Source organism: Gnatocerus cornutus, chromosome 4 (assembly GCF_029298725.1).
Source record: "Gnatocerus cornutus isolate USDA-ARS CGAHR chromosome 4, icGnaCorn1.1, whole genome shotgun sequence".
NCBI classification, from domain to species: Eukaryota; Metazoa; Arthropoda; class Insecta; order Coleoptera; family Tenebrionidae; genus Gnatocerus; species Gnatocerus cornutus.
The window spans coordinates 20,944,070-20,956,128 of NC_142236.1; the positions used below are offsets into that span (position 1 = coordinate 20,944,070).

General features: G+C 33.6%; 1 protein-coding gene across 1 annotated transcript in view; it reads left to right on the forward strand.

Moving 5' to 3' along the window:
- Fas1 (fasciclin 1 Fas1 domain-containing) overlaps nucleotides 1-12,059 on the forward strand; it is a 269,852-nt gene that overhangs the window by 245,366 nt on the left and 12,427 nt on the right. The window contains exons 4-7 of the mRNA XM_088033527.1: nucleotides 5,187-5,320; nucleotides 5,373-5,469; nucleotides 5,519-5,860; nucleotides 5,996-6,070. Of these exons, the coding sequence (XP_087889653.1) occupies nucleotides 5,187-5,320; nucleotides 5,373-5,469; nucleotides 5,519-5,860; nucleotides 5,996-6,070 (648 nt within the window). The remainder of the gene's footprint in view (nucleotides 1-5,186; nucleotides 5,321-5,372; nucleotides 5,470-5,518; nucleotides 5,861-5,995; nucleotides 6,071-12,059) is intronic.

Sequence of the window (12,059 nt, forward strand, 5' to 3'; positions counted from 1 at the left end):
AAGACGTTTTATGGAATCAGTCCTTTCTACACAAATATTACTGACGACTGGTTTGGTAGTAGCTTTAACAATTAATTTGCATACTGTAGCCTTATGAGTTGCACAGGAGAAAATGGGGTTTCGAATCAGGTATGGACAAAGTTGTTCAAGACAATATTCACAAGGCTTCTCTGGTTGTAGAAATGGCAAAATCTCTTGAACAAGCTCCGCGATTCTTTGAATGATACCCACAAAAGTATCGTTGGGGTATATCAATCCACCACGATCTTGAAGAGCGATTAGTTGCATAAGAGGTCCTGGGATGGTTGTTGATAGCAATGGTGTCAGACATTCATCACAGTGAAATTCGTCATTAAGCTTCTTAATAATATATCCTGACAAAAATGCTATTGATGCGGAAAATATGTTGTTTTCAGGTACAATGTTATTTTGAAGATTTTCAATTTTGTTTTTTACTTCAATCGGTAAAATTAGATCTTGGGTAACTCTTGAATTTGTTACGTTTTTGTCAGATGTTAAAACGCTTGCAGAACTAACAAAATTGATCCGTTCAGCAGTATTCGAAGATTGCGATGCTTTGACAATTCCACAACGAAGAATTTGTCGAATGGCATAATCTGCTGTTCTTGCATCTGTTGCATCATTGGACCCCCCTCTTAATCGTACATGCGAAAACATCCCTTCTATTGCATCTGAACTAAATGATCTTGTGAGAACATAGTAAAATCCTACTTGACTCAGCAAGAATTGAATGCACAAGGCAGTGCTTTTTGCCGTAAATTGTAATGCGTGAGCAGTCTCTTTACTCAATCCTTTTAGACCTGCTTTTGCAGAGTTCGCCTGAATGTCGTCAACAAATTTTGGGAAAGTAATATTTAACCATGAAAGACGTTCGTCTGATACATCCACATAGGGAGCCACCGAGTCATCAAGAGAATGTATGTAGTGTCGTCTACTGGAAACATTATGCACCTGGAAAAAGTGATACATATTTTCCATGAATTGCACCGTGCCTTCAACGTTGGAAAACCTTTCATCTCCAGCCTCATTCAAAAATTTCAAAGATGCAGTTACAGCGGGCGAAAATACTTGAATGGCCCTCAGCACATTCATTTTTTCAAAGTTCGATGGAAACAAATGTTTTTTTGTCAAGTACCTGACAGGTTTTACAGGTAGCCCTTTCTGCAATTCATATAGATCTTTTAAATAACTTGAAGTTATTCTTCCTTTAGAAGACTGCATGTCGTGGTCCAAAAACAAATTTCTAGCGTTCTTCAGAGCATGGCAAAAATCAAAACTTAGGAAGAGTGGGATGTGCTCTAAAATTGGATGCTTAATAGTGTTCTGAAGGGTACCATTACTGAACTTCCGAAAAAGAGCTACGTTTGATGACATATTGTCGGTCACCATTCTGATTACAATATAGCCACAGTCTGTTAAAAGTTGCAGAACATTTTTTGTTAAAACATATAGCTCTTGAGTGGTAAGGGAACCATGGAAAAAATAGCCTGCAGGAATGGTGTATTTTGTACCTAAACCGTGTACGACGAAACAAAGCATTTTGTTTGCTACTTTAGGTCCACTTCCAATATTGTGCGGTGTTGTTGTATCAAGTCCGTAAATTTCATCTTCTGGGCGACTGTAATGGACTTTCTCCTTTATGGCCATATCGTCAATAATTATTGAGCAGATTCTTTCGATCGGTTTCTTTAACTGAGATATTTCCATAGATAAACGTTGCTTTATTAATTCATTGCGACCTTGAAATTCACCCAGATATCTACGAATTGTTGTTTTCGATGGTAATTTTAGCAAATTCTGATGACAAAAGATGTAGCCTTTTGGAGAACAGAACCTCCATACAGTACACAACCGGATTGAAATTTCTGACCATCGGGGCTTTTTCTTATAGTGATTTCTAATTAGATCTAGAAGAAATATTGATCTTTCGTCAGAATTGTTCGCATCTTTTACAATTTTATTTAATTTGAATGTTTCGAAGTGGCGTAATTTTTCTTCTAAATCTTTCATTTTTGATGAACACTGAGAATACTTGCTTTTGGTTCTTTTCAACTGTTGTTTCAGAACTTTACACTGATATTGAAGATCCTTAATTTCTTTATCTTTTGGCGATTCGGTGCTTATGATCGGGGTGGAATAGGTCGGAATATCTTCTTCCAAATTTACACGAAGATTAGGAGTAGGAGAAGGATCCTAGAGTTAGGAAAGAAGTTAAGGTTTGTTTGAAAGAAGTGTGTTTTACCTACAGACAACATAAATGGAACAGCATTTTTACTAAGGCATGTTTTCTTCGACGTTGTTATCAAACATTCCGCACTGAAGTGTTTAGAGCATATAACGGAACGGTCGGAAATTTTAGACAAATCTAAAATAATTTAGACATTATTTGAAATAAGAAATGAATAGTACAAAACTACCACAAAAATCTGCGAGCACTTCAAACCATTTGCTTCGCGCAATTTCGTTAGCCGATAACTCAAAAAGTGGCTTCTCTGGGTTTCCACAAATGAAACACTTCCTAACCATTTTAAAAGTGAAAGTCTAGAGCTCAGTGTTTAAAAGTAACGTAGAACAAGAAATAAGGATAACAAAAACGAGAAAACAACACCTAATAACTAAACTCAACAATAAAAACAACAAGAACTTAAAAAAAACGGAAAATTCTATTGAGAAGCAATAAATGATGACAATAATGACATTAATACGCCAAAGCCAACTTGAAGTTGGTTTAAAAATTTGAAAGTCGCCTTCCCCGCCTCGATTAAACTCGAGTAGCATGATGCGGACAAAATTATAACTAGCGGCGCCACTCATCGTATCGACGGCCTACTATGCAGGAACACCATTCTTGTTCAAATGGCACGGCCATATTACGCGTCAAGCGTAATAAATGCAGTTGGTCATGGTTTTAGCATGTGAAGTTCCAAATCAAACCAACAGATGGCGCCACTATGAAAGAGAATATTTACGGAAAATATATGATTTTCTAAGAAACAAGACAAAAAAATTGATAATTTGGCGCCATTTTTGTTTTTTTATTAATTTAATTTACTATTTTTAACAGTTTTTAAACATTTCTGACATGACTCAACGCAATGTCAACATAACGTCAAAATCGGAAATTGAATAATATCTGACAATTGGTGAAAAATTACCAAATTTGACAGTTTGAATTTGGCATTTTAGAGGTTTGGCTGTGGTTTTTAGGAACTTATCTGACGTTTTCAAACCTAAAAGTTGGCAAACCTGACACGTTCTTCAGTTGAATTGATTACTTAACGAAACTAGAAATGTGACAGGTTGGTAATCGGACATTTAATTCGTACAGGGAGAGATTGAATGACAAAAAAGTCACTAATTTACGCGCGAAATTTAAAATAACAAAATAAGCCCACTTACTGTCAACCCAGTTCGCGTGGGAATTTAGTGTTTTTAGTGTATTTTGTAGCATAATTTGCTGCCAACCTATGTCAACTGTCAAAATCTCTCAATCTCTCACCGGATATATAATAATTCTATAATTAACATTGGCAAAACTCAAATGTAAGTTTGAAAAATTGTTAATTTGACATTTTGTTGCCGTTTTTCCATTGACTTTAACTAAATAACCTAGATGGTGCAAAGTACCCGCCATGATGTTCCTACTCACCAGCCATATTGGAAATAGTGGATTCAAATTTTTAGGCAACCCGCAATTCTCAAGTGTAATGTTTTACTCTAAATTTAAATAAACCACCGAAAATAGTCTAAAGAAATATGCAACATTTGATAAATTATGACCAAACGACCAAAATAATAAACAAGAGCTTTAATTAAAAACTAGGTTCTATTTAGCTATTTTAAAAAATCTCAAAACTGATCACTCCTACATTTTTTAATTATTTTTATACATTAAAATTATACATTATACATTATAAAAACTACAGATCAATTAGTATTTACACTCATTATCATTGGATTACGATAAAGTCGAACTAGTTTATCAAAAATCACTGAGAATTCTACAACAAAGAGAAGAAAACCGACTACCATTGACTTCTTACAAATAAATTATTATTTAACTCATTATTTAATCAATAACGACGCTTGTCAACTTATGTTAATGCCATCGTTGGAAAAACATCTTAGAAAAGTTATAATAACATCGTTTTTACCTTTTAAAATGTAAAAGAGATTTTGCAATATAGGCAACATTTGATACGTCGGTGTATCAGATTTATATCATTGCATACACAAATGCTATTTCCAAGATGGCCCATGCTAGGAACACGGATTTATACCCCCACCACCAGCTTTTCACCGTCTAGGTATATTATAACATGTCACTGCGTTTTTCACTAAACTGGCGAACTGTCAACGTTACGGAGTTGCAAGGAAATCTGTCATTTTTACATTTAAAAAACTGTCAATATTACACCATCAAAATGAAAAATTGTATATCTGACAGTTGGTGAAAGTTGACAGTTTTTAAGAAGTATCCGCTTGTTACAAATCTGAAAACTTCGAATTTGCCCCACAGATGGCGCTCCTTTGAAAAGTTAATTATGGTCACTAGATGAAAACTTCTCTTTTATAAAAGAGAAGTTTCATCTAGTGACCTTAAATTTAAGAAAGGTGATTTTTGAGAAACAAAACAAACATTTTTGACAACTTTTGAAGATTGACTAAGCTTGACAGCTTGAATTTGACATTTAGGAACTTTGACAGTTGTTGTTAGGAAGATATCTGACAGTTCCAAACCTAAAAATTGGCAAATTAACGAACTGACAATTGGACAAAATCTAATTTGATACTTGAACACTAAAAATTTTGAGTTTCAATGAACTTATCAACGACACACGTCAAGCAGAGGCGACTTGGATCCCTCCTTTGATAAACGTTGAACGTGCCCCAACGTTCAAAAACAGTCAATCTCCACGCCACCTATATAATTACGTAACAACTCATTTCACGCAGAATTTCACGAGGAATTCAATTTTGAAGCTTTATATCTCCGAATCTGTAAGAGATAGAAAGATGCGGTTTTCACCATCGTGTTTCTTGCCCTTAGGCCGATCAGAATCAGGTGTTACACATCTCGAATTTGACGTTTCTAACTCTAATTCGGTCCATATCTCGGTTATTTGTGGGGGAAATTTGACCTAATTGTGCGTATTTCTTTCTAGATCGTCCATAAAATCGACGAGATTTTGGTGCCGACGCGGTCGAGCAAAACGGCGTCCCAGCGGGTGTACAACCCCACGGCCTACGAGTTCTTGGAGTATTACGAATCGCTGATCATAAATCCTCATCGTTTGAGGTGAGTTTCTGTTATTCCCTCATCTTTCTTTCATGTCGAATTTCCCTTCCAGATACTTCCGCCAGAAGGTCCAACAGAACAACAAACAGGACATGTTCAAGAACGAAGGAGGACACACGTTTTTCATCCCAGTGGACGAAGGCTTCAAGGTTCGTTCCCTCAGGAATCTCCCTCCCGGTTGTAATGTTGCAATTCCAGAACAAACGAGCCGAATTCATCGACGGCAAGATAATCGACGGCCACGTTATCCCGAAGAAGGTCCTCTTCACCGCCCCCACCCGCAAGGACGTCCCGTTTCCCACCCTCGCCAACGGCGATAACAACGTGCGCGTGGTCATCTCGTTCACGCAGGAGACGCGCGGGCCCAACAACATCATCAACTACGTGAAGAGCCACACGGTGCTCAGCGACGGCAAGCACTCCCAAGGCGTCGTGTTGTCGGAGATCGTCAAAGCCAACATCCCCGTGAAGAACGGCGTGGTGCACCTCATCCAGAAGCCCCTGATGGTGGTGGACAGCAACGTCCGGCAGTTACTGGAGGTAGGAGGGAAAACACACTTTTTCGGACGGCTCCTTCACGCAGTTTCTCAGCCTTGTCACTTTTCTTTTCGGTACAAACCACACGAACAATATACACGTAGTCCCTGAAAGTTGTCTAATCACTTTTTTGAACAGGAACAGCTGGATTATATTTGCAACATTGGCAATAAAAGGGAGGAGATTGCAGTTTACGACGACCCGTATCTTCTTGTACGTGGAAAGCTTTCAGGTTTTAGTTCGAGTATTGAAAACAGAGCTGCATCGCTTTCAGTGTAGTTACCGAGGCAGAAATGTTGTGTGGGTGCTTTGGCCATTGTAAATTGCCCTGTAAAGTGAGCTCGTTGCTGTCAGTCCACTTGCAAATTCGCGGGTGTAAATCAGGCTTTTGGGGGAAAGTTGAATGTAGCGACTTTGAGGTTAACACATTGGCAAAAATTTGTTCTAAAAGAGAGAGATTATTGAGGATTTAGCAAGTTTTTGTCAGCTTACCCACGACGATGAGGTTCTACGCATGTCACAGCTGCGTCAAGGTCAAACGCTTTTGCTGCCAACTGTTACCAATGAAAATTACTAGGGGTTGCTGCCAACCTTACTTTGTAATGAGTAGACCGACAGTAAAGACCCTAATTACGCCATTTTCCCTGCAGACAGGTTACCGATTTACGAAAGAACAATTTTAGAAATCAACAAGTTTTGTAACGGTTAAGTTAGATACCTGTAATGAAGACATGTCAGTTTTGAACAATAGATGGCGCCACAAGCGACTAAAGTTTTTTTTATTAAACAACCAATCAAAGGGGCAAAATATCTGCCGGAAAAATGGCATTTAGAGCTCATTCTTGTCCGCCCACTCTTCTGTGTAAATTTTCGAAAATTCTTGGGTGTGAATCAGGTTTTGGTCAGAAACTCGAGAGAAAATTGAATGTTGTGACTTTTAAGGTTAACACATTGTCAAAGATCTGTCCTAAAAGAAAGAGATAATTCAAGATTTAGCAAGTTTTTGTCAACTTACGCACGACGATGAGCTTCGACGCATGTCACAGTTGCGGTCAAACGCTGTTGTTGCCAACTGCTAACAATGAAAGTTACTAGGCGTTGCTGCCAACCATACTTTTTTATGAGTCGACCGACGCTAATGAGCCCCCGTGCGTCATTTTTCCTGCAGAGAGATACCGATTTTCAAAGGAGCAAGTTTAGAAATCGGCAGGATTTGAAACGGATAAATTAGATACCTGTAATGGAGACATGTCGATCTTGATCAACAGATGGCGCCACAAGCAACCGAAGTTTTTTAGTAATTGCGAAATACAATGAAGAAAAAAATTAATTGCTGATGCTCCTACAATTTGGTGTGACAATTTGACAGAAAAGACAGTTTTTGTTTGACATTTCGCAGGATTTGCAGAACTTTCAAACACAGCATTGTGTAACTCGCTCGGCTGAATGTCCAATCACAGATGCGCGTTTTAAATTTGGCGCCTACACAAATTCTCTGTAGGAAAAATTATATTTAGAGATCATTGTGCTGTCAGTCCAATCTCCTGTGTGAATTTTCAAAAATTCCTGGGGTAAATCGGGCTTTAGTGAGAAATTTTGGGGGAAATTGAAAATAGCGACTTTTTAGGGTAACACATTGTCAATGTTTTGTTTAAAAAAAGAGAGATAATTGAGGATTTAGCAATTTTTTGTCAACTTATCCACGACGATGAGATTCTACGCATGTCACAGCTGCGTCAAGGTCAAACGCTTTTGCTGCCAACTGTCACCGATGAAAATTACTAGCGGTTGCTGCAAACCTTACTTTTCAATGAGTAGACCGACAGTAAAGACCCTAATTACGCCATTTTCCCTGCAGACAGGTTACCGATTTACAAAAGAACAATTTTAGAAATCAACAAGTTTTGAAACGGTTAAGTTAGATACCTGTAATGAAGACATGTCAGTTTTGAACAATAGATGGCGCCACAAGCGACTAAAGTTTTTTTTTATTAAACAACCAATCAAAGGGGCAAAATATCTGCCGGAAAAATGGCATTTAGAGCTCATTCTTGTCAGCCCACTCTTCTGTGTAAATTTTCGAAAATTCTTGGGTGTGAATCAGGCTTTGGTGAGAAACTCGAGAGAAAATTGAATGTTGTGACTTTTAAGGTTAACACATTGTCAAAGATCTGTCCTAAAAGAAGGAGATAATTCAGGATTTAGCAAGTTTTTGTCAACTTACGCACGACGATGAGCTTCGACGCATGTCACAGTTGCGGTCAAACGCTGTTGTTGCCAACTGCTAACAATGAAAGTTACTAGGCGTTGCTGCCAACCTTACTTTTTTATGAGTCGACCGACGCTAATGAGCCCCCATTGCGTCATTTTTCCTGCAGAGAGATACCTATTTTTAAAGGAGCAAGTTTAGAAATCGGCAGGATTTGGAACGGATAAATTAGATACCTGTAATGGAGACATGTCGATTTTGATCAACAGATGGCGCCACAAGCAACCGAAGTTTTTTAGTAATTATGAAATAAAATGAAGAAAAAGAAGTTTATAGCTAATGCTCCTACAATTTGGTGACAATTTGACAGAACTGACAGTTCTTGTTTGACATTCCGCGGGATTTGCAGAACTTTTAAACATCAGCATTGTGTTACCCGCTCGACTGAACAACCAATCACAGAGACGCATTTCAAATTTGGCGCCAACAAAAATCTCTGCAGGAAAAATGGTAGTTAGAGCTCATTGCTGTCAGTCTACTCTCCTGTGTGAATTTTTGAAAATTTTTGGGTGTGAATCGGGTTTTGGTGAGAAAGTTGGGGGAAAATTAAAGGTGGCGACTTTTGGGGTTAACACATTGTCAACTTTTTGTCCTAAAAGAGAGAAATAATTGAGGATTTAACAAGTTTTTGTCAACTTACGCGTCAAGGTCAAACGCTTTTGCTGCCAACTGCCAGCGATGAAAATTACTACGCGTTGTTGCCAACCTTACTTTTTAACAAGTGGACCGATGGTAATGAGCCCCAGTATACATATTCAGAGCGTCATCTACTAACTAATAAAAAGAAAACACGTTTTACACACACACACTGTGGGCATCCCCATGACATTTACACGATTTTTCGCCATTTAAACGATAAATTTTACCAAACACCGAGCGAGCGTTTGTTGGCAACACTGAAAAATGCCCGCTTGAGTTCAAACGCTCGGCCGGTTTTTATCCCGCTTTGTGTTTAAAGCTCCGAAAGTGGTGTGAAATCGTAGCCACCACTTTCTTGCTAATTTGTGTCGCAACATTAACTCATGCGCTTATTTCCTCTGCTCATCTTTTCGGAAATCGTCGCAGAATAAGGTAAATTGATGGGATTGTAAATGTTTACACGTGTAACCACAGACACAGCTTATGTCGGCGGTTAGTGGCACGCTTCCGTACTTTAAGTTTAGTGGAATCTGTACAGTTTCGAAATTCGCGCGAAATTTGAAAATACTTTTAAACTCAAAAATTTTTTTAATTTTAAAATTAGAAAATTCGAAAACTGAAAAGTTGGTAATTTTTAATATTCTACAACTCAAAAAATTATAAAATTTAAATAAACCTAAATATGTATTTAAATCTTCTAAATTCAATAATTACAATATTCCAGTGGTTAATTCCATTCGCAAATTCTATAATTTGAAAATAAAAAATTGAAAATTCGTAAAATCGATTAATTGTAAAATCGTGAAATTCAAAAATTCTAAAAATTTATATTACAAAAATAACAAAAATTGTGAAATTCTAGGAAACTCAAAATTCAAAATATTTGAAAATCTCAAAATTCAGAAATTAAATACATATTTGTAAAATTTTAATGTTACTCATGTCAAAAATTTGAAAAAACCATAATTCAAAAAAAATCAAAATTTAAAATTTCAAAAAACCCAAAAATTTTAAGGTTAAAATTTCAAATTAGAAAGTCAAATTTGAAAAATACCAAATTAAAAAATTGTAAGAACCTGGAAATTCAAAAAGTCCACTAATTTCACAGCTAAAATATTTAAAAATCCAAAAATTCAAAACTGAATGAGGTTACAATTCCCCAAAAAAAATCTAAAAATTTATGACAAAATTAAAAATTTGTAAAAATAATAAAAGTGTAAAAACCTAATAAATCAATAATTCTAATTTCAATCCTAGAAAATAATATTTCAAAATTCAAAAATTGGAAAATTCAAAAAATTGAATATTGAATAATAATAAAATTGTAATTTTCCAAAAAACCTAAAAATTTAGCTCAACTCTTTAAAATTTTCTAAAATAAAGAAATTAAAAAATTAAAAACTTGTAAAACTTATAAAATCGCAAAAACCTAATAATTAAATATTTAATTCCACTAATTTCAAAACTAAAATATTCAAAAATTTTAAAAATGTCAAAATTCAAAAATTGTAAACTTCCAAAAATTGAAAACGGTATAATATAGTTACCAAAAAGTTCTTAAAATTCAAGTCAAAAGTTAAAAAATTATTAAAAACAAATTATAAAATTCGAAGATTCAAAATTCCAAAAAATTAAAAATTGTTAAATTAAAAAATTGTAATATCCATTAATTGTGAAATTCAAAAATGTTATTGTGTAATTTAAAATGCAAAGAATTCCAAAAATTATAAAATCGTCCAAAAATTTACGAATTAAAAATTTTCAAATTTCCAAAATTTTAAAAATTATAAAACTAATAAATTTGTAAAAATTCAAAAATTCTGAATTCCAGTAATTTCAAAACTTTTACTTTCAGTAATTCTAAAAATTAAAAAATTCCAACATGCTAAAATTTTGAGTGTCAAAAATTCAAAAATTACAAAAAATGAAGTTATAAACCAAATATTCTAAAAATTTAAAATATAGTAAATTCAAAAATCGTAAAAGTATATATTTCAATATCAAACTCAAATTCTAAAAATTAAAATTTGTAAAAATCTAAGATTCCAAAATTTAAAAAAATCAAAAATTGTAAAATTAGAAAATTATAAAATCGATTAAATGTGAAAATCAAAAATTCTGAAATTTTAAAATATGCCGAAAGTTCCAAAAATACCATTACCATTACCATTGGTAAAATTGTTAATCTCCAAAAATTTACAAAATCAAAATTTTTAAATTTCTAAAATTTCAAAAATTGTAAAATTGATAAAAATCTAAAAACCCCAAGTCAAAACTTTCAATAATTCTAAACCTACAATTCTTGGAAATTTTTAAAATTCAAAAACCCTAACATGCAAAAATTGTAAAATTTAAAATCAAAATTTGAAATATTCTAAAAATTTAAAATATAGTAAATTCAAAAATCGTAAAAGTATAAATTTCAATATCAAACTCAAATTCTAAAAATTAAAATTTGTAAAAATCAAAGATTCCAAAATTTAAAAAAATCAAAAATTGTAGAATTAGAAAATTATAAAATCGATTGAATGTGAAAATCAAAAATTCTGAAATTTTAAAATATGCCGAAAGTACCAAAAATACCATTACCATTACCATTGGTAAAATTGTTAATCTCCAAAAATTTACAAAATCAAAATTTTTAAAATTCTAAAATTTCAAAAATTGTAAAATTGATGAAAATCTAAAAACCCCAAGTCAAAACTTTCAATAATTCTAAAACTACAATTCTTGGAAATTTTTAAAATTCAAAAACCCTAACATGCAAAAATTGTAAAATTTAAAATCAAAATTTGAAATATTCTAAAAATTTAAAATATAGTAAATTCAGAAATCGCAAAAGTATAAATTTCAATATCAAACTCATTCTAAAAATTAAAATTTGTAAAAATCTAAAATTCCAAAATTTAAAAAAATCAAAAATTGTAAAATTAGAAAATTATAAAATCGATTGAATGTGAAAATCAAAAATTCTGAAATTTTAAAATATGCCGAAAGTACCAAAAATACCATTACCATTACCATTGGTAAAATTGTTAATCTCCAAAAATTTACAAAATCAAAATTTTTAAATTTCTAAAATTTCAAAAATTGTAAAATTGATGAAAATCTAAAAACCCCAAGTCAAAACTTTCAATAATTCTAAAACTACAATTCTTGGAAATTTTTAAAATTCAAAAACCCTAACATGCAAAAATTGTAAAATTTAAAATCAAAATTTGAAATATTCTAAAAATTTAAAATATAGTAAATTCAGAAATCGCAAAAGTATAAATTTCAATATCAAACTCATTC